This window comes from Hippopotamus amphibius, chromosome 4, assembly GCF_030028045.1.
Source record: "Hippopotamus amphibius kiboko isolate mHipAmp2 chromosome 4, mHipAmp2.hap2, whole genome shotgun sequence".
In the NCBI taxonomy this organism is placed as follows: Eukaryota; Metazoa; Chordata; class Mammalia; order Artiodactyla; family Hippopotamidae; genus Hippopotamus; species Hippopotamus amphibius.
The window spans coordinates 68,986,741-69,010,549 of record NC_080189.1 but is presented as its reverse complement, the minus strand read 5'-3'; the positions used below and the strand labels follow the sequence as shown (position 1 = coordinate 69,010,549).

General features: G+C 35.4%; 1 protein-coding gene across 1 annotated transcript in view; it reads left to right on the top strand.

The window, feature by feature from the left end:
* The first annotated feature begins 2,264 nt into the window (after positions 1-2,264).
* AGMO (alkylglycerol monooxygenase) overlaps positions 2,265-23,809 on the top strand; it is a 310,308-nt gene continuing 288,763 nt past the window's right edge. The window contains exons 1-3 of the mRNA XM_057733413.1: positions 2,265-2,545; positions 4,860-4,990; positions 15,139-15,290. Of these exons, the coding sequence (XP_057589396.1) occupies positions 2,420-2,545; positions 4,860-4,990; positions 15,139-15,290 (409 nt within the window). The 5' untranslated portion in view covers positions 2,265-2,419. The remainder of the gene's footprint in view (positions 2,546-4,859; positions 4,991-15,138; positions 15,291-23,809) is intronic.

Sequence of the window (23,809 nt, the reverse complement as noted above, 5' to 3'; positions counted from 1 at the left end):
ACCCGCCAGGATAAGTTGTTAGTATGAAGTTGAAGGGAGGCGTGTATGTATTTTCTGAGGGGGAAGGAGTGCTCCTACTTTTTACTTTATACACTTTTATGTTTGGATTTTTTCCCTCCCATGATGCATAATATTTGTAATTTCAAAAAGTTTTTAAAGCAGGTAATAAAACGTGCCTAATATGATCACTTTCATTAAATACGTGTAAATATGTATGTCCATATGTATTCATTTGTAATGGGAATCCCCTGAAAGTACAGTCAGTTCTGCAAAATTTTGAAAGTGCAAATTTGTTTCAACAGGATTAATATATTATGGAATAATTTAAGTGTGCTATTTATGCTCGTGTGTGATTTTGTCAGGCAGAAATTCCAGGTGAATGCTAAAGGTAGCACCCAACTGCACAGAAAGGCTTAGGAAGACACAAAACGCATGTGCCTTAAACATCTATGTGTTATGAGCCATGGTATTCAGATCTCTGATTTTACAACTTTCTATATGATTTCAGATAAGCTTCCTTCCATATTCCACAGTAACTCACAATCTGCAACTCTTTCAAGGCCCGCTTCCACAAACAAAGGTCAGGTCAGGTCTTTTTCAAGATGAAGCACCATATTTATTGTAGTATTTATGCATTTCTTCACCATATAACGTGTCAACTACAAATTGGCACTTGCCATGGGCACTTGCCATCTACCTGTACGAGGATTAAATCATGTGCTGCTGCAGCTGCTGACTTTCAACACCCCCTGAAAGGAACACAGGGTGGAGAGTAGAAAGGACGCATTCTGTGCTCTGGGAAAAAACTGGCAGAACAGGTCTTCAGATAGTTAGGTATCTTCAGGAGCTGATTTTATGAGCCCAATTCTTATATCTCCTCATATAAGCACTAAAAGCACTAAAACCATTTATGGAGACATCTGCTCCTTGTGACTAGCAGTGACATCACCAGACTAGCAGAAACATTCTGCAAAAAACACGTGCTTGACTGCATGTACTCCCCCTTCACCAAAATTACGTATATACAGACCTCCCCCCACCTCTTTGAAGCAGTTTCTCAGAGCTATCGGAAATGCTGTCTCCCGGGCTATAGTCCTCATTTTGCCCCAAATAAAAAATGCTCAGCTCTCACATTGTGCATTTTTTAAAGTCAACACATGCATGTGTAAAAGTGTGCTACCATTTTTATTAGGTTCCTATTTTTTCCTCCTTGTGGACCATTAAGAAGTTTTTGAGTATTGCACTCTAATCCCATTTTTCTCATTAGCCCCATGGTTTTTATTGCACAAACTTGCATAGTGCAGTGATTTATAGCAACAAGTATGTCATATGATAGTGGAAGTGATTATACATATATCAAGAAGTTAGAAGTGTCTCTGGGTAGTAAATTATTTGTTGCTTACCTGTAGTATCTATTTATTTCTTCTAAAAAATCATGTATTAAAAATCTAATTAAATCTATATAAACATTTTAAAAAGATGAGGTGGTAGCCAAAGGATGACCACAGCTATTCTAGATGCAGAGCTCATCAGGAAAGTTCCACCTACTCACTGGTGATGCAATCAATTAAGTGCCTTCTAGTCTACCTAAGAGGCACTAACTATGCTCCTCCTGGAAAACAGAGATAAGGTCTCTCAGCAACACCTTAACACCTTCTTCAATCAGAGTGCCCATTAGTGCTAAGAAGAATACAGACCTGAATAGTTGAGATCCATTAAACAATGCAAAGCATGTAATAAGTCACATGCCCCTAAATTGGTTCTCAAACATTCAGAGGTTAACATGATACACATCCAGAAATATATGGGCAATCACCAGTAAGATATATTCAGTGCTTATTGACTTTTGAGCTTAGTCTTATTAACTGAGATTAGAGCACCTTGTCTTTTCAGGAAATGTGACTCTGTGGGGAGACTACAAACCTGAACACAATATGAATTTCAAAAGGAAGAGAAAAAAATGTTTTTTCCTCATGTGATTTGAGTCTTGAATTTCCACCCACTTTTTCATAGCAAACTTTCACCTGCTATCACTTTTTTCCTTCTCCTTTCCAAAGAGTTATCATGTGGTTTTGTTTGTCTGTTTTTCTTTTTTAATGATAAACTATTCCACCTGCAACCAGACTCCACTGTTTATCTTTTGATTTGGGCAGGAGCCCTTCCTCTCCTCCCCCTCCCCCATGTGCCCGTTTCTGTGACAGCGCCCTCTGAACTCTGAACTTGTTCCTGATTGATCCTAGTGTTTTCCTGTCTCTCCACACAGAACGTGCTGTTGGCTGTGCTCTGTGGGGCTTTGTTTCTAGCTGTTCTCTGACAAAGGGCTTGATTTGTGCAGCACATCTCGTCCTCTTTGTTCAGCCTCTGGCTTCAACCACTGAACCACAAATACTCTCCAGCTGGGAGTCAGACAAGGGCAGAGATGAAGAACCCAGAAGCCCAACAGGATGTTTCGGTTTCCCAGGGAATTCGCATGATGTTTTACGTGATGAAGCCCAATGAAACGTCATTCCAAACCCTGGAAGAGGTGCCTGATTATGTACAAAAGGTGAGACTCTCTCGGGAAAGAGGCTACTCTTGCTTTTCTCTTAATAAGAAGTAATTTAGACACATTTCGGGGTTTCGTTCACATTCATTCTTCAAATAATTCTAATAAAAAATAAGTTTCAAAAAAGCATGGGGCAAAAATAGAATTTCCACTTGAATTGAATTTCCATACAGTATCCATAACCATCTTCTCCTATTAAACTTTTCTTCCCTGAAATGTCACTCCAGAATATGATAAAACTTTAAAAAATTTTCCCAGACACAACAGCATTACAAATTTAGCCATTAGAAGCTCAGTATCAGAGTTATGTGACATCAATAAACTTTGTAACAATTTTGTTTCTAAAGGGAAAACTTGTCAGCCACCTCCCAGGAAATGATTTCCTCTATTTTAGCAGGGTAGTTCTGGATACCCGGCTGAGTTCAACCCTGACTTCCTAAGTTTGAACTTAAACCAAGTTTTCTTTGAAACTCTCAAGTGTTCTGAGGCACTTTTCACTTCTGGTTCCTGGCTATGATTGGAAGTGGAAATATCCAGAATTAGAACTTGAATACTGAAGTTCCCCACCCTGTGAAAGTTGTTCCTACAACACTTACTAGTTCAGACCAGAAATAGAAAAGAAAATGACATCAGAGAATATGTTCTTGGGAGTTCAGTTTCGAAAGCTTCAGTACTCATGATCAGCTTCCAAACGAGTGAAACCCATAACTTTCTCAGGATTTGATATTACTCCTTCTTTCTCATTTTTTAAAGAAAAATATGTGGCACTTGCATCTTCATAAATCATTTTTTTAAGTATTATGACACCAAACCTAGTCCAATATTTATCATCAGCTGTGGATAAGTATTTTTTCCTACAATTTAAGGAAAAAAAAAACTGAATGAATAAAAGTTGAACGATGTCTAAAACAAACATTTAAAATGACCTCATTCCCTGAAATACTCAGAAGCAATTTTTTTCCTACAGTTTCAATTTTGTGATTCCTATAATTCTAATATGAAAAACTAGAATCATATGCATCCTTAAGGAAAGCCTTTTTTAAAAAAATTAATTAATTGGCTGATCGTTGTTGCGCTCGGGTTTTCTCTACTTGCAGTGAACGGGGGCTACTCTTCGTTGTGGTGCATGAGCTTCTCATTGCGGTGGTTTCTCTCGTGGAACACAGTTTCTAGGTGTGAAAGGCTTCAGCAGTTGCGGCACTGTGGGCTCAGTAGTTGTTGCTCTCGGGCTCTAGAGCTCAGGCTCAGTAGTTGTGGCTCACAGGTTTAGTTGCCCCGTGGCATGTGGGATCCTCCCAGACCAGGGCATGAACCCGTGTCCCCTGCATTGGCAGGCAGATTCTTAACCACTGTGCCACCATGGAAGTCCAAGGAAAGCCTTTTAAAGTGGGCCTTAATCATATAGATAATAGATGTCTGATTATTGAACTTTTAAAATATCATTAAGAAATTCTCCAGAACTTTTGGAGTATATTTAGCAATTCTGTTTGCATGTGCCATGGAGATTTTATTTATAAACCTATGTAGGTAGAAAGTTATATAAAGAAGCCAAAGCTATGTAAGCTACGAAAATAAGGGTACAATATACAAACTACAAACTGCAACTAAACAGACCAGGAGAAATAAAATTAGTTTAGAAAATATGTTTTCAAACTTTTTAGACTTGAGACAACTTTACATTCTTAAAAATTATTGAGGACACCAAAGAACTTTTGTTCATATGGGTTATAACTACTGATACTTCCTGTATTTGAAAATATTTAAAGTTATTTCAAAATCACAATAATAGCCCATTATAGGTCAACTATAATATTAGCATAGGAAAAAAACCAGCCTTATACAATTCTAGAAATTTTCTCTTATCTACGCTGCTATCCAAATATTTTTTCTAAAACACAATTTATATCCTGACATTTTTCAAATTTCAAACCTTGAATGACTCCTCATTGTCTACAAATAAAAGTTAAAATTCCTTAAATTGTATTGCACTTATTTTAAAATGTATATTTTACATCTAACTTGAAACACTCCCGCCCAATCTTTTTATTTTCTTGGCAGAATTATTGTGGTTACATCCATAGTTATATTTAATGTCCAAATTGGATGATAGAATTTGAGCACCTGTTTAGTGTGTGTCTGAAATAATCCAATTTCTGTGCCTGTTGGGAGGAAATGATCCTCTGGGACAGGTATATACCTTTTCTGCTATGAACTATCTCTCTGGGCCTCCCACTTTGGGGCTGACTAATCAGGAAACTTGGAAGAATTTCATACCAAGCACAACAGCATCTCTTTTCTGCAATTTCCTTTCTAGGCAACTCCATTTTTCATTTCCTTGATGCTGCTTGAACTGCTTGTCAGCTGGATTCGCAAAGGGAAGCCACCGGGTCGTTTGGATGATACCTTAACATCAATGTCAGCCGGTGTTCTGTCTCGGCTTCCAAGGTGAGTTAGCTGGTTAGCAACACTGAGTGAATAAACTGGAATTCTCCAAGTAAGACTGAAAAAAAACCCATTGTATGGGGAATTCACCTATTTTTACATAGTTCCGCAAAGAACTCAGTTACAGACATTATTTAAATTTTTGATGTTTTGTTCATCATGGATTTTTTACATTTGTTATTAAAAATATTGCTCTAGGTATAATTTATCTTAATTACTGAATTTATTGGTGTCTTCTTAAATTTTGTGCAAGTGCTTCACATGTCTTACCCTAGTCCCAGCCTTGAGTTATGTTCTAGTTATCTATTGGAAAAGTAATTTTCCCTTCAGGCAAATTCACATGCTGTAGCAATCTGGGGTGCAGACGCTCCCTAATCAAACTCATACAAAGCTCTGGATTATTACAGTGGTCTCTTAAGTGGTAGGACTATCTCCAGTCCTACTTCATTTGCAGCCAAATACTTCTATAATGTGAATCTGGTGGAAACTCTTCATAGGTTCTTTATTGCCTGAGGATAATTTCTTTCCTGATCTACGGAGGCCTCTGTCTATCCAGCCTTGCTTCTGGTCCCTTCATTCTTCTTCCGCCTTTGCAATTGTCGTTCCCTCCATAACTCAGCTACTTACCATTAAGCCAGATGTCTCATGTGGTCATGCAAGTGGCCAACTCCCATTCATTTCTTGTCGAAGCATAGACTTCTCTTGAAAAGTCATACTCTTCAGCAGATCTTGCCTGTTTTCCAACCCTATTTTAGGCACCGCTTCACGATGGGCTCTATTCACTATGTAGTATTGTGCCTACCCCATAATAGAGTTGTCATTTGATATTAAGCTCACCTGTCTGCCTTGCAGCCCTTCCTGATAGCTTGCGTGCAACTTGAGAAAAAGAGGTGCTCTTAATGATGTCTGGTACATGGTAGATTTAAAAAAAAAAGTAACATTCTTCTAGTGTTGTGTTGGTGGTGACGTCTGAGGATGTAGGGACCAAACAACAGTAGACAATAAATGATGTACTACTTTTTAGAAGGAGTAAATTATACTGTGCTTAAAGGACAAACCAGTGAATGGAAGGCTCTTCAGTATGTGAGAGTTTTCCAAAGAGCAGAGGGTGAGGGAAGATTCCCTTAGAAGTCTGTGCTTTGCATTGCTGATGAATGCTCTCATTGCTGCTTCCCACCCATTGCTCCTTTTACTGTTTTAAGAGCTTTACTTCTGACCAGTGCTCATTGCTTTGGAATGTTTGTATGAACCGCCCAGTGAAACCAAGGTGGATTTTTTGAAAATAAAATGAAAACTTAAAGATAGCTGAGAAAAGGTAAAATGATTTCATATAATTGCATACAATTGTTTAGATAGAAAGTAAACCTAAAGGTAAAATATTTTTCATAAATGCTACTATTAAAAAGATAGGGTAATAGTTATAAAATAATAATAGTAATAATTATCATTAAAATGAGTTTCTGAAAAAATACTCATGTGGCTGCACGTTGCTGTGAGAATCAGAGAATAATGTCTCAAATTATTCTCAGTTAATTTCCAGAATACTCTAATTAAGAAGTTACAACTACACATAATTTCCAGCACTGAACAAGAAATACATTCAACGTACTCAAGGGACGTGTATATTTGGTTGTTGAAAAATACGCAGTTGGTTACAATAGTTCATTCTGAGAAAATTAAGTGTATAGATTTATGGAAATCAGATGGCTGATGAACTGTCAAAATAACTTGATAACTGAGAAGTGTCCTGCAGGTACAATTATGGATCATATATTTTGTTGAGCTGGAATGAATCTATTAAGAACTCAGGGAGACATCAAGTCGAATGAATGCTTCAGCGTTTCTTTTACTTTTTCAAGTCTGACTTGGGTCACAAGTGAGATTAGATTCTTCTCTTATAATATTGTAACAACTAGAAATATCAACTATATCCTTTGGTACTCTATTTCTGTTCAACACTGTGATTAAAAAAAAGGTACAGAGTTCTAACAGGATACCCAAGGAGTAAATAGATGTTTCTGCTAAAAAGGAAACCCCAAATAAAAGGGAAATGGGGAGAGAAAGAGAGAGAGAGAGAAACCAAAACAAACCAGTCCTTCAGGGATAAGCCTGCAGTTCTTTTTCTTCACATCCCACTACTCATAACACTCCTTAAGCTAACACAAGCTGTGAACTCTGGTGCCCTTTGAAAGAAAGGGAAGAGGTTGTGAACTTGAATTTGGAGCATGTTTTTCTATAGTTGTATTTTGAATGAGAACAGCATCTTGCTTCTTTTTTGTTCACAGTCCTAAGTTATGAAATGTGGATAGCTTTGTAAGTTTTATAAAGAATTTAGCTTTCATAATCTTTTATCTGAAAGATCTCAGCAAAGCAAATTATTTGAAAATAAAATTTTAAAATACTTTCATTTACTCGGTTGCTATTAAAAAAATTCACAGACATAAGCAGAGAAGGAAAGCTGATCCTCAGGATCCACTCCCCTCAATCCCCTTTCAGCACAAGACGAGAAGGGGGATTTGACAGAAACTCTTAGAACAATATTTCAGTTGAAGCTACAGCATCGAGGGGAATCCTCACGCAAATCGTTAACAGCTGAAGTTTAGATTAACACGGCATTGATCATACCCTCTCCGAGGGACTAATTTCATTTTCTCCACCAGTAGTGGGGGCTTGCCACGTCCTTAAAATACATGAGTGCAAGAAAAATAGTCGTATACCATTTGTTAATCCCTTTGTGAGGAATTATATTTTGGATAATAATTCCAAATAGGCATGTGGCCTCTGACAAAAGAAGTTGGGGAAATCAAAGTGAAACCCTGAACATGTTTTTTCACTTTGCCATTCATGTAGTGGAAATGCTGTGTGCAGACTGTGAGGAAAAACAATGTTTATTTGAGGATCTCAATTTCATTATTACATAAAAGTCAAAGTACCTTGAAGATTAGTAGCATACTTACCATACTGATGGAAAAGATATATGTGTATCTTTCAAATCTTTATGTAAGAGCAAATATTCGTCATAGACAAGATTGTACCTTGTTTACAAGCCTGTCGGACAGACCATGATGTGTAATAAAAGTCCATCTGTCCTAAGAACCAGATTCTGGGCAGGCCTACATCTGTTTTGCTCTTCTGGAATCCAGTAGGCAGACGTCCTAGTTAGAATCTAGTCCTGAAGTTATAGAGAGATATGTGTATTTATTGTGGTTAAACACAGTGTATCATATGCAGATAATCTGCCTTTCTATCAATTACTTGCATATATGACTATAAAAATTAAATTTGACTAAATCTATTTTTTAAATCTATCTAAAACTTGTGAAATATCCTGCTACTGACAGAAATGCTAATGAGTGAAAAATAATCACATTTTTTTTTCTTGTTTGTTGAAGCAGAGCTCAATTTCCAATCCTTCATTAGAAAACTGGGACTTCAATTTGTTACTTCCTTCCAATGTTTCTGCTTCCATAAATTGCATCCTCCCCAGAGAAACTTTATTCCCGATATAAATATCTATAGTATGTTTGTTTTTAATGGGTTCATTTATTCTGTTGAAACAGCAGATTATAAATCAAATTGCAGTAGGTTGGAGGGATAATTTAAGTAGGTAAATTTTCAAATGAGTTGGGGACACTCACTTTTAATACACATGGGTCACTGCCAATTTTTACTATGGAGCTAGGTCTGCAATGTTGCACCAAACGTATCTACAGTTTTACTGGGCATGGCTGCCATGGAATTTTCCACTCTTGACAAGAAAGTTTCAATTCATCAAAACACACACACACACACACACACACACATTAAAGAAGAGGAAATTAAACTTCTTTGAGATACTTTTGACTCCTTTGGCTGGGACTAGAGAATAAAGGAAAATTGTGTACTTCATTTTTATACTAGACTTTAGTGGCAGAGGCAATACTGTTTTTGGCAACATCAGACTTCTGACAATCAAGTGCCTGTCATTTGGGCTGATGACTTTATTCACTGTCCTGAATAAAAGATAAACTCATTTATGTATTGTTAATAATGGTATTTTATTGTGAATATTAATATATTTTTATTAAGTTAGGAAATTATGAAAAGAATACCCCATGCAAACAAAATACATTTTAAAAACCTGCTGGTTTGTTAATTATTTTTGCTAGAGAGACTGCATCATGTTCTCTTAACTTTTACTTTAGAAACCTTATAAATAGACTTTGTTACTAATGGTGTGACTTCAGGGATTGCTCTAAGACTGTCCTTCCCAAATGATCGCAAGCTTCCTTGTGCTTATTAGTCTGGATTTGTGTGCTTATTCAACAGAGTGATTGAATTACTTGAAGTAATTTACTTCTTGCAAAGTAAAAAATGTAGCACATTTACTTCTTCCAGGTCCACCATATTGTGTTTACCAAAGTTTATGGTTTTGTGGTTGTTTTAAAAACAAATTAAATTAAATGATTGTTTCAGAAATGTCATTTCACAGTAGGAAATAGCAGTACAAATCTTGTTGCCCGTAGAAGGTGGAGCTTGTGTTATGTATTTTGTTATTACTGAGTAAAAAATCAATATTCCACTAGATGGAGCAAAAGTGGCAGTAGCTTTACAGATAGACAGTGCAAGTTCCTGGGCCAGGCACAAGAGATTTTGAAATAAACAATGCAATTGCTCAGAAAAATCAATTTATATATGTAGTTCAAATATATATATTTTTTACTTATAATTTCCTGAAACCTGTAAGGGTGTTTTGAATGATCTCATTTAAATATTGGTTTATTTTCTAATTTATGACAAGATTGTTAAAAAATAAAAATGTCTAGTTTATTTTTTTCAATTTTGCATAATCTGGCCAAATCAGAGAGTTCACTTTGCTCTAATGACAGTTATGAAATAGTACAAGTTGACAGATTTCTGCAAACACTAGGTATGCGATTAAATTTACTAAGAAAGTTGCTTTGAAATTTTAACAGTTTACAACGAGAGTATTACATCAAATTTCATTTGTTTGATTAATAATTAGGGCATGAGAGTATTTGAGAGGTAGAAATTTTAGGTTCTATTCAGCTTAATGCTCACATATCTGAAATTAGCTAGGAGATAGTGAGAGGGTGAACGACCTGTCCAATGTAAACTTTCTCTACTTGTGATGACAGGAACATTCAAACTGAGGTGACTTTGATAACAAATTGGCTTTGTAATTCTCAGTCCTCAAATATTATTTATTCTCATTTATTGATTATTGAAAAATCTCAGTGTTATAAATTAACTTTATATTTTTAAGAATCTACCATCTGTACTGGGAAAGTATTTTGGTATATTACCAGATTTTATAGTCACTAAACAATGATAGGACAGTTGTTTTTTTTTAATTTTATTTATTTGGCTGTGTTGGCTCTTAGTTGCAGCACACGGGATCTTTGTTGCAGCATGTAGGATCTTTCGTTGTGGCACACCTGGGCTCTCTAGTTGTGGGGCACAGGCTGTAGAGCACACAGGCTCAGTAGTTGTGGCAAGAGGGCTTAGTTGTCCCATGGCATGTGGAATCTTAGTTCCCTGACCAGAGATCGAACCCATGTTCCCTGCATTGGAAGGTGAATTCTTAACCACTGTCCAGGGAAGTCCCAGGACAGGTTTTTTTTTTTTTTTTTTTTTTCATTGAAGTATAGTTAATTTACAAAGTTGTGTTAATTACTGCTGTGTAGCAAAGTGATTCAGTTATACACACACACACAAATATATACATATTCTTTTTAAAATATTATTTTCCGTTATGGTTTATCATAGGATATTGAATATAGTTCTCTGTGCTATACGGTAGGAACTTGTTTATCCATTCTGTATGTAAAAACTTACATCTGCTAACCCCAACTTCCCACTCTATCCCTTCCCCAACTCCCTCCCCCTTGGCAACCACCAGTCTGACAGAACAAATGTCTAGTGTGGACAGAAAATGTTATATAAAACACATAAAAATTAGCTGTCTTTCATTGCCAAAAGATATTCCACAGACCCAAGATAAACAGCTATTTGGGGGGAATTTATAAAGAATATAGGACAATGGGCAGGGAGCCTCCTTACATACAGGTTGTTAATTAGAGGAATCTAATGCCTCCTTATGTTTAGATAATTTTCTCAGTCTTGAATTCAAACTTAATGAGTAAAAGGGATCTAGCATTTGGTTATTCAAAGTGCCTGTGCTGAAGGAGAAAAACAAATATCGTATATTAACACATATATGCGGAATATAGAAAAATGGTACAAATCAACTGGTTTGCAAGGCGGAAATAGAGACACAGATGTAAAGAACAAACATATGGACACCAACTGGGGAAAGTGGTGGGTGTGGGGAGTGTTGGGGTGGGATGAATTGGGAGATTGGGATTGCCATATATACGTTACTAATAAGAAAAAAATATCAAATTGTATACTTTAAATACATGCAGTTTATTGTATGTCAGTTGTATCTCAATAAAAGTTTTTTAAAAAATAAAAAATAAATAAAACTGCAAAGCCCCTTTGCTACCTACTTTCCATCTCCACGTGATGAAGTAAGCTCACTATATATGCATGTTACATATTTCTCTCTTCCCACAGATTAAGGGTTAGAGTTGTCATTTGAATTCCAGAGTGCAGAGTCATATGCTGGGATTGGAGGCTGGGAGAGAATGAAGGAATTGGGAAGAGAAAGAGGAAGAGGGTTAGTTTTATGATCCAAGGTCTGGTGAGGACTTTTTTGAAAATGTAGGTGCTATTTCCTGCAATTAAGGGCTTTCCAGAGCTTGATAATCATTTCCCAGCTGTATCCCTGCTGAATTGTTTTTAGTTGTGGGCACTCCATGGTTGTTTTTTCCCATTTATGATGGAAGAGGATCATATTCATGTTGCTGATGGAGAACCGGGAATTTAATTCCCACAGCTTCTCCCCTCTTTCCCTTCACCTTGAGGAAAGTTTGGCTTCTTGCTAAGGTGTGGAAAAAAAAAAAAGGAAAAGCCTTGACTGTAGTATGTCAGGCATATTTCAGCTCGATTTGTGTCAACCCTAATAAGTAAGTTGACAGAATAATAAATTGGGTGTCTGCTCAAGACCTGGCACCTGTACAGGAAATAAAAAAGTATTTCAATTACAAGCAGGTTCTTTTTGTTTTACAAATGGAAGTTTTCCAGGGACCCTCTTTCTTTTATTGAAGTCTTTGTATCTGAAAGCCTGTTTCAGGTGTCACTGAAACTGACAAGAAAGACAACTTTAAAAAGAGATACTGAACTGGTGGGACATTGATGAGACAGGTGTATTTGCCCTCTTCACTAATGCGTCCTCCCTTTCTCGTGCCGTGCCTCGCACCTAGTAGGCTCTTAATATGACTTTATTGATTGATTGAATGCATCCATGTGTTGACCTGCTTTGACACCATGTTCTAAAGCAGATGTAAAAAAATTGTAGATTATTTCAACTTTCTGTTGCATTTTCTAAGTTTTCATTTTTTTCTTTCTGGATCAGTCTTTTTTTAGGGTTATCAACTGGGGCAATTTTGCCCCCTGGAGACATTTGGACATTTTGTTGTCACAACTGGGGTGGGGGGCTGTGCTGCTGGTATCCAGTAAATAGAGGCCAGGGATGCTGCTAAACATCCCACGGTGCACAGGACAGGCCCCCACAACAAAGGATTATCTGGCTCAAATGACAACAGTGTCAAAGTTTAGAATCTCATTTTTAGAAAAATTTTAAGTTAGACCATATAAAATTGATGATATTCACCATTTTTTTAACCTAAAACTTGAATTTTATATGGTTAATTCTCTACTAATGAGTACTAGGAAGCAATTTTAAGATTTCATAATTTGGGTTACTGTTTTCACAGGCCAGACTCCTACAACAAAGAATCATTTTGTCCAGATGTCAATAACGACACTGTTCAGACGCTTTAGTCTAGATATGAGTTACCAACCAAGCTAACATGCTTTAAGGTAAAATTCATTCTATCCCCCTACCCTGATAAATAACCTGGATGACAAATTGGAAGACACACTTCAAGTTTCAAGTTCTTGGATTCCTCAGAGTTTCAGAACAGGGTGAGGGACCTCACGCATCTGTGTGTGGACACCCCAGATTGCTTGTCCCAACTCTGTCTGCATGTCCAAAACCACTTTTGTCTAACTTATCACACTGAGGATTTTACACATGTGCATAGGTGGGCCCTCTGGAGGCCTGGACCAGAAAGAGGCCCACTCAGGTCCCGAAAGCAGGCTCAGTACCACTTGACAGGGGATGATGGAGTTTGCAGGGCATGGCCTGAGTTGTGACAGGAGTGCTGAGTAGGCAGTGCTCTTGGGGCAAGGACTCACACTTAAGGAAAAAATTGTTCTTTCCAACCACGTAATTGTTGGAGGAGTTCATTGAGAGGATGTGACCCTGGTTGACCTATAAGCTGGACCTTACTTACCCTTCTCCTCTCCCTTACTCTTCCCTGTCCATGGGATGTAGGTTCCACCTACAATCCCATGCTAACAGCTGGTTTAAGGACGCAGCTTTGAGAGAGTAAGGTGTTGTTGAGACCATCTGACTGAATAAGTGACTGAACCCCGTTAGGATCGTTCTACAAACTTTTAACATTCTGGAGGGAGAGTATGGAGATTTACGTGTCTTGCAGCCACCCAAACAAGCCTCCTCTCTCAGCTCCCTTGCTTATTAAAACTGTCACCTCCTAGTCCGGAGTGTTCTGTCTCTTTCTTTAGTCTCTCCTTAGCCTTCATGTATGGGGACCAATTTACAAATTGAGAATAATCTTAAATTGAAAATTGAGTTTTAAGATCTGATGATGTGTAATCTTTTTTGAAAGGGTAGACATTTGGCATTTCTATTAGTTATATTAATGCTGTTGTGAAGAAGTGTAGTGTTTTATGTTACTGATTAAATAATAACTAGAAGGATTCAAATTTTAAAGTTATTAAATAACAGTAAAGTCATATCATAATTAAAGTCAAAAGTAGATTAAAAGTAAAGACCTGGGTCTCCAACAAACCCAGTAACATGTTAATTCATAGAAGCTGACTGTGTAAAGAGAAATGCTAGTAAAATAATGAACAATATTTTAACAATAAACTAGCTTGAGCTGCTTCTTTGACTTTTATTTTATTTTATTTTTGACTTTTATTTAAAATTAGAATATTGTAAAACTTCCTCACTTGTTCATGGTTTATAAGTAAATCATTATTAGGTAGAATAATTCATTTTACACATGCATGATAAATATAAAAGAAAAAATCAGTTCAATCAAATCTATAAAAGTGGTAGAAAGAATGATTTCTTGAGTCTGACCTTAAATTTGATCACAGGAAATTTAAAAGAAAAAATACTACACTTTATAAAATTGAAGTATATTATGCATATTTTTGAAAGTTCTTGAAATAAGAATTTACAGACACTTGATAGAATAGGTGGTAAGAGCTAGTCTACCTCGGTTTTAAAAACAATTGTTTATTTCTAGGGAGAAATTATTCCCTTATATTTTGAGATCTGTAGTTTATATTGTACTGAAATGCTATGAGAATCCAATTTATGGTCTTAAGAATAATATCTAAAAAACATTGAGTGTGTGTGTGTGTATGAAAGAGAGAAGTAGGAGGGAATAAAGAGGAAGAGAGAATAGAGTTAGCCAGAAGCAACTTTAATCTAAAGGCAAACTTTATGGGCTTAACATATTTTAAGGCAGTAGGCGTTTTGTAGTCCCCTTTAAAAATACGCTATTTATAATTATCTACTTTTTACATTTCCTTTAAAAAGCACCCTTCGTGTGTTCTTTATTAAGAGTTAGAAATGATAGTCACAGAAATTGCGTCAGTTTTGTCATTTGTATGTTACATGGGTTCCAGGAAAAGTATTTTTAAGAGGCATATAAAGGAACATCCTCCTAAATTCTATGAAACAGAGAAATAATTGGCATCAATGATGCCAATGAAACAAAGGAAACATCATGTGAATCATTTTGATACCAAGGAAATTGAGCCCCTTTAAGGGCATGATAGAGCAGTAAGAAACCAAGTAAAAGGGAGAAAGGATTTTATTTTTACATGTGAAGATATTAATTTTTAAATATTATCTAAAATATTTTAGCATAATTTTACATCTAAAATAATAGTATAATCATTGCTTATACATTTTATCTTTCCAGTTTGTTTTCCAGGAGCATTGAACTGACTAGTTACATTTATATCTGGGAGAACTACAGGCTCATCAGTTTGCCTTGGGATTCTCCATGGACTTGGTATTTAACTTTCTTGGGAGTTGACTTTGGTTACTACTGGTTCCATCGTATGGCTCATGGTAAGTTGCAAACCAAGGCATTATTGATATTCAACTTATGCTCAACTGTGTTTGCCATATAGTTGGTATTCAGTAAATATTTACTAAATGAATGACTAAATGTATAACAGTTTATTTTATAGCATCTAAAGATTAAAGATGAAAGTTTAGTTTTCAGTTTAAATGGAAACAATCTGAAGTCATTGTTGAAAAAAAGTTAAATTACTAGAGGAACATTTTTCTCACCTCTTGTATCTAATTTATTTTTTAAAACCACTTAGAAAGTGCTGGCTATAGCATCACTTCACATCCCAGTTATCAAGGGTCATTCAGAAGAGCTTTGTAACAGCACGGAATCCTAGGTAACGTGCTGTCGTGTAAGCTTGATTCAAGTTCTTGGCAGTATTGCCATATTACAGATGAAAATGCAATCACCTAGACACTGGCCATAATGCATTTTACTATGACCACAGATTTGCAAAATTTCTCATCTGATTCAAAGCCTTCTTAGTGTACTGGTTCACTGAATTTGTTTTTGGGGATTCTTGGCCGCACCTTCCAAAAAAATGTTTTATTATGGAAAGGAAAATGGAAGAGTAAGGGCTGTCTAAATCTCTGTTGGGAATAAGCAGAGGCTGGAGAATGATTATAGAGCTAAGGTGAGCAAGTGGTCTCTAAGGAGGAATTAGGTGTGCAAAAGTATTGCCGAAGGGAAATGGATGAAAGTGCTAATTTGGAAAAACTACTGAAGAGCAGAACTCAGGATTTCAGTGGGTAGTTGGGTTAGGTGGGTGGGGAGGAAGGAAAGAAGAGGAAGAAACCTGGAATAATAATAAAAAATAGATGGGAGATGGAGAGAAGAGCTCTGAGATCAGGGTGAACAACTGAGCTATGTGTGTAGGAGTATGTGTGACCAAATATCCTTCCCAAGCGAGGATGGAGGAAATAGGAGTAGTGTGGACAGTGTTATGCTTAAGGCAATTAAACTGTAAACACGGCATTATTTTGTTAAGCACTTTAAACATGTACATTTAATGAAACTATAAAGAGTGTTAATTCATTAAAAAATTTGGAGTGAACAGATAAACCAGAAAGTTATTTATTTTGTGTGTGATAACCTTTGTCTTTGAAAATAATTGGTCAGCTTCTGACATCATTTCCTTGTATATAAATGTAAGAGTATACTCCCAAATTGAACATGATTAACAATAAAATAGGGCTGATACAATAAACTTTGTATTTTATTTCAAAATAGTAGTTTTCTCCCTAAAATAAAACCGCTGGCAATTTTCCTCACTTTCAATGCAGCAAATGGGTAATGCAGAAAGCATTTACATTGTATTACTTAATTTCAGGAACCTTCTAATATCACACTGTCCTGTGCAGATGTGTTTGTTTGGAAAATCTGCAAATTCGCTTAATCTTTGAAAGCCCATTATAACAGGAAACAAAGAACCAACAAAATATTACCAAATATAAAACTTTAAAAATATGTTGATTGTAAGTGCTCTCAGGGAAGAGCAATAAAGTAAAATAATATATTAAAAACATGGAATCAAGACTGTTTAAAGTATGCTTCCTATTAGAAAATTTTGAACCAAATCCAGTAAAGGCAGGCATTAAAAAAAATCTTAAAACCTTCTGGAAAAACACTCAGCACTTTCAGGCTATGAAGCTTAGTCATAAGTTCAAAGACTTTTGACTTGTGATGGAAAGCTAGTTGGAAAAAAATAAATTATGTAGTTGTATGTGTCAAATTTCAATATAACAATCAATTTTTAGATTTTATATGATAATGTAAAATACTAAAATGGGGTTTTAGAAATCTAGAAATACAGAGGGATAAGAAAAACCAGTAATATCAAATTTCTTGAGTCTCTTGGATTACTGAGCCCATAGTGATTAATTGGTTAAATGTATTCAACTGAAAAGTTGAACAGTTCTAAAGTCTAAATGTTGTCTTAAAATATTTTTTGACATGTTGTCTTAAAATAAAAACCCTGCTTTTCCTACTTAATGTGTTACTTTCCCTTCACTGTTTGCAATAAAATGATGTAATATAAGTATACTCCACATTGTTAACATGTTAAGTGCTATGAATTTTGAAGAAAGTTTATTATATATTTAAAATTTTGTTTTTCCATGTATTTAAATTACTTCTTTAATAACCCAAATTACTGCTAGGTGGTTGTTGTGGTTGTTACTAGTTTGTTTTGCATACATGTAGCATCTTCTCACATTATGGGGATGGTTTGGTATTAGTAGAAAAGTTTACAAAACCTAAATTCCATATCTGTTTCTGTGCAAAAATGATGATTATTTGAGGCTACATGTATTCTATTTTGTCACTCCCTTTTCCTCTGGAAAAAAAAAATGAGAAAGAAATTGATAATATTATCAACTTACACAGAAACAAGAGTAGCACAATAATTTCCACAGAGTGCTTTGACTACTTTAGAAAGAAACGTAGAATGATCACCTTAAATAGGTCTCAGATTAAAAGTAACTTCTTGCATGCTTAGTCTCCATTACAAGAGGCTGCATTATTTTTCTTTGTACTTCCTGTTAGTGGTACTACACATATAAGAAGAAAATTTTTAAAGGAACTTTTAAAATATAAATGATTACTTCTTAGTGGCAGCCAGAATGAGCCTTCCAGGGTGCTGTTAATAGACTTGTCTTGGGTGGTAGTTACATGAGTGTATATATAATGCAAAAATTTATTAATTTGCACATTTAAAGTTTATGTACTTTACCTATACCTCAATAAAAAGTTAACTTAGTAAATAATGATTTCTGGTGAATAGTTTGAAGTCGGAATGATATAATGCTTAACCAAATTTAAAAATAGGAACCCAGAAGTTATCATTTGTGACTGTAAGCATAAACATATGATATGACCTTACACAGATTTCTGCTGTATCAGTTTCCATAACCAAGGATGGTGGAAGTACCAGCATGCCAGTTATTCATTTTATTGCCTCTCTTCCCCAAATCTTTCTTTACTATTTCTTGTGTTACCAGATGTAAACCCGAGAGACATTTCTCCTTTGCTGGTGACTTGATGTTAGGCTCTGCAAATTCAAAGGTCTGGAGGGATACTGCAAAGGCAGAACAGGAGGAAGGGACTTTGCTTGCATCCCCCAGAGTGCTGTTTTCTGTCGGCCTTTAGCAGATTAGTAGGCAGGTGGTGTTCATCTCATGGCTGAAATGTAGCCTATGGCTTCTGAAAAGACCCTCTGCCTTCTAGGGGACTACTCCAGTGGACTACGTGTATTCCACACCCTGTCGGGCCTTCACTCTCTAATGAGTGTCTCTTTCCCCAGCAAAGTTCGTGTGGTAGCCACAACCTCTACAAAGATGTCAAACTCTTAGACTTGGTGGTGGTCATGGTGGGTGGCTGTTCTAAATTTATAAGTACCTACCTTGTTCACTGTCTTTCAGATCTATAGGCAATATTTGTGTTCTATAGATTCTACTTCTGTACTACTGAACTATACCTTGTTTACCTCTTTTAGGAGTTAACTACCTTTTTACTAGTTAATAAGTTGCTGTATTAACTTTCCTTATTCAAGTTATTGTGTGGTTTTTGTTTTATGATTGGACTCTGACTGAGCCTCCCCACATATTATATAGGGTTACAAATTATAATTCACCTGACTACCTTTTACTATTTCATTCTGAGGCATTGATTACACATTTACACTACAACAGAATTTAGTTCAGTGCTGAAATAAGGATATTCATATGTAAAATTGTTATAATAAGAAATCTATAAAATTGCCTCAAGTTCTAGTTCTTCTACTCAGCAAGTAAACTGCTTAGTTCATTTTCTATTCATTTCTTCCTGTATCTAAATATGGTGAGTGGTCACAACTTTTGTGTAATTAGTTAAACATTTATTCCCACAAATTTATTGTGACTCAGTGATCATTTGTATATGACTAATTAAACTTTTCATTCCTTTCTGAATTTTAAGGGGGTTAAATTTAGATAATTCTAATTTTCATTATTGTATAAATGAAGAAAATAAGCAGATGTATTGATCAGAAATTGTTTTATTTTGTGATAGTGCCAGGATTGTGGTCTCAATTGAAAAATCGGTTACTTAACATTCAGCTACACTGGTGTTTCTATTTTTTTTAACACCCAATATTTTTGTAACTCTTTGCCATATATTATGCCTCACTTTAAAAAAAAATACAGTGTGATTGTATTTTTATTGAATCAATGTGGGTGAAGTCCACTCTGTATTTGCTGGGGTTACTACTTTACTCTTGCTTTTTCCCCTGATTTCTTACCTTCTCTCAGCTCTTGGAGGAGTCATCTTCAGAATATGTATGAGGGAAGCCTTGGCATTCCTGCCACTGTGCCTATGACATCCAATTTCTCATCATTACTTTCTGCTAAGAAGCCTGGCACCTATGCCAACCATTTTCCTTTGAGTTTATTTCCATGACAGGGTCTATCTTATGCCTAATGTTAAACATTTATCAACAGGAGCATTTCCAATGTGTATGAGCTAAAAGATTATCGTTATTTCCCCTCAAAGAGCACCATTTGAAGGAAATTTCCTCCTAGAAATAACTTATTCTTATCACTGGCAGCTGAAGTCATCCTTAAAGCCACAGTCTAAACTTTCTATGGTGTTCTTAGATTCTATGTGTAGATAATGTATGAAAAGCACATTTGATACAAAAAATCTGGCCGTGATCAGAGGGTTGAAAACATAGATCCTTTCAAATAGGGAATTCATATATTTGGTAATAAAGGATAAGAGTTTCAGAAGTCTTCATCAGCCTATTTAAGAATGTTGATACTAAAGTATAGATATATTTCCAGGAATAGTTGGGAGCATCTGAGGACAACTTTTGTGATATTTTCCAGGGATTAAAAAAGCTGTGAAATGAGTATTCAGAATGAAACTGGAAGGCAGAGATGAAGATTAATTTATCAGCCTTGTCTGACATGCGACTGACTCTACTTGAGACAGAGAATGTGCTAATTTTCTTTTACTGTTGGGCCTAGAACATTTGCCTGTTACATAGCAGAATAATGGAATTTGAGTGAAGAAGTTTAGGTGTGTAATTGTGTGTGCCACCCATATAACCTTGGGATTAACCTCTCTGAGATAAATTTTATTGATTTTTATTTACTTCCCAATTTTGTAAAGAAGTTTAAATGAAAAATGCTTTGAGAGTGCAGTAACCAAGTAAGAATGAATGAATGAATGAGTTGAATACACCAACCCTAAGAAAGCAAGATGGAGGCTTATATGAAAATTTAGGAGCTCCATATAGGCACAGGAGGGAAACACTTAACTTTGGGATGGCCTTTAGGATTGTATTAGAACAAGATTTAATTAAATATAATCTGGAGAAACCAGATATTATGTTCCTAGTATTTATTTTATTCAAAATGATCACCACACTAAGTCTAGTTATGATATCTCACTGTGCAAATATATAACATAGTTATAGACTATATTCCCCACACTACATTTGATAGCCATGACTCATTTATTTGAAACTGGAAGTTTGTACCTCTTAACCTCCCTCACCTATTTTTCCTCTCTGCCACCCCCCATCCCCTCACAACCACCTGTTTGTTCTCTGTATCTATAACTCTGTTTCTGTTTTGTTATGTTTGTTCATTTGTTTCATTTTTTAGATTTCACATATAAGTGAAATAATACAGTATTTGCCTTTCTCTGTCTGAGTTATTTCACTTAGTATAATACCCTCTAGGTCAATCCATGTTGTCACAAATGGCAAGATTTTATTCTTTTTCATGAATGACTAGTATTCCATTTTGTGTATATATATACCACCTCTTCTTTATCCATTCATCTATTGATGGGTGCTTAAGTTTCTTCCATTTATTGGCTATTGTAAATTATGTTGCAATGAACATAGGGATGCCTATATATTTTCTAAGTACTGTTTTTGTTTTCCTCAGATAAGTATCAAGGTGTGAAATTGCCGGATTGTATGGTAGTTTTATTTTTAATTTTTTGAGGAATGTCCATATTGTTTTCCATACTGGCTGCACCAGTTTACATTCCTACCAACACTGCACAAGGGTTTCCCTTTTTTCCACACTTGTTATTTGTTGTATTTTTGATAATAGGCATTCTGACTGGTATGAGATGTTATCTCATTGTGGTTTTGAACATCTTTTCATGTCCCTGTTGGACATCTATATGTCTTCTCTGGAAAATATCTATTATGATATTCTGCCCATTTTAAAACCAGGTTACTTGTGTTTTTTTTTTTTTGATGTTTGAGTTCTTTGTATATTTTAGATATTAACACCTTAACAGATATATCATTTGCAAATATCCTCTTCCATTCATTGGTGGTCTTTTCATTTTGTTGATAGTTTTTTCTGCTGTGCAAAAGATTTATTTATTTTTGTTTTTGTTTCCCTTGACTAAGGAGACATATTCAAAAAAATTTTACTGAGTCTGATGATAAGGAGAGTATTGCCTGTGTTTTCTAGAATTATGGTTTCAGGTCTTACATTTAAGTCTTTAATCCATATTGTTGACTTTATTTTTGTGTATCATGTGTGAGAGTAGTTCAATTTGATTTTTCTGCATACAACTGTCCTTTTTTCCCAACACCATCTATTGAAGAGGCTGCCTTTTCCCATTGTATAACCTTGCCTCCTTTGTTGTAAATTAATTGCTCATATAACTATGGGTTCATTTCTGGGATCTCTATTCTATTTCATTGATCTATGTATCTGTTTTTGTGCTAGTACATTACTATTTTGATGACTGTGCCTTTGTAGTATAGTTTGAAATCACAGTGTGTGATACCTCCAGGATTGTTCTTCCTCAATATTGTTTTGGCCGTTCAGGGATTTTTGTGTTTCCTTACAAATTTGTCTCACTTGTGCCAAATAGTTTTGCTCAAAAGGAGATTTGGAAAAGTTTCTCTTACTAAAGGCTTATGATGCATTAGCAAATAAGATCTTTGTACAAAGCCATTTTAGACCACAAAAGGCCAAGTCAAGTGGAATTCTATCATTCATTTATTAAACAAGTGTAATTGTGACTGAATTTAGTGTCATCATATTAAAATATGCAACAAAAGAGACTAAGCATGGTGAAGTACTAGGAAAATACTCTAAGTGAAGATCCCTGCAAGAATCATTAACTAACTTAGAGACTCTTTCTACAATTATAATCTTTTCATTCATGCATCCACTCATTCATGCTTTAAATTTTTCAACAAATATTTAATGACCATGTATGCTATACCAACCCTATATTAGGCATCACAGGTAGCTTGGATAATAACATATCTGATCACCAATTGTTCATTTTATTATGGTTAAAAGACATTAACAATTAACTACAATAATGACAGGGGAAGTGCAAAGATGATTTTGGAGTGAATTCTAAAATTCACAAGAAACTTTGTCCTTCTCATTGGCATTAATTCTTAAATTTCCAAATTTCTGAATATGTTGATTAACCTTTCTCAAAGTGGTTACATAAAAGCCAAATGGAATTCTGTTAAAAATTCATATTCCTGAAATGATGATGCTAGTAATAGTATTAATACCAATACTAATAACTAAAAATCAACTGTTATTGAAAGCCATTGGAGAAGCAACAAGTATAGTGGTAGAAAAACATAGATTCTGAAGCAGGAATATTGGAAGACTCAGTATTCTCAAAATGTCAGTTCTTTCCAACTTGTTACATAGATTCAACTTATTCCCAATCAAAACCTTAGCAAGTTATTTTGTGGATATTGACAAATTGATTCTAAAGTTTATAAGGAGAGGCAAAAGACTAGCCAATACAGAAAACTGAAGAAGAAAAGAATAGCTAACAAAATATTGAAGGAGAAGAACAAAATTAGAAGACTGACACTACCCAACTTCAAGACTCATTCTGAAACTATAGTGGTGAAGACAGTGTGGTATTGGCAAAAGAAAGACAAACAGATCAATGAAACAGATTAGAGACCCCCTAGATAGTTCCACATAAATATGGTCAACTGATCTTCGGCAAAAGAGCAAAGGCAATGCAATGAAGCAAAAAAAGAGTCTTTCCAAAAAATAGTGCTGGAACAACTGTATATCTACCTGTAAAAAAATGAATCTAGACACAGACTTTACAACCCTTCACAAAAGTTAACTCAAAGTGGACCACAGACTTAAATATAAAACAAAACTATAAAACTCCTTGAAGATAACATAGGAGTAAAAGTATAAGATTTTGGGTGTTGAGATGACTTTTTAGGTACAACCAAAGGCATGTTCCTTGAAAAAATTGATGAGCTGGACTTTATTAAAATTAAAAGCTTCTGCTCTCTGAAAGACAATGTCAAGAGGATGAGAAGATAACCCAGGTGGGAGAAAGTACTTGCAAAAGACACATCTGATAATGGACTGTTATCCAAAATATACAAAGAACTATGACAGACAACCTCTGTAAGTAGAGTATAAGGAATGGTCCCTGGAGCTAAACTGCCTGGGTTCAGACCTTGGCTCTACCACTTACTGTGTAATATTGAGTAAGT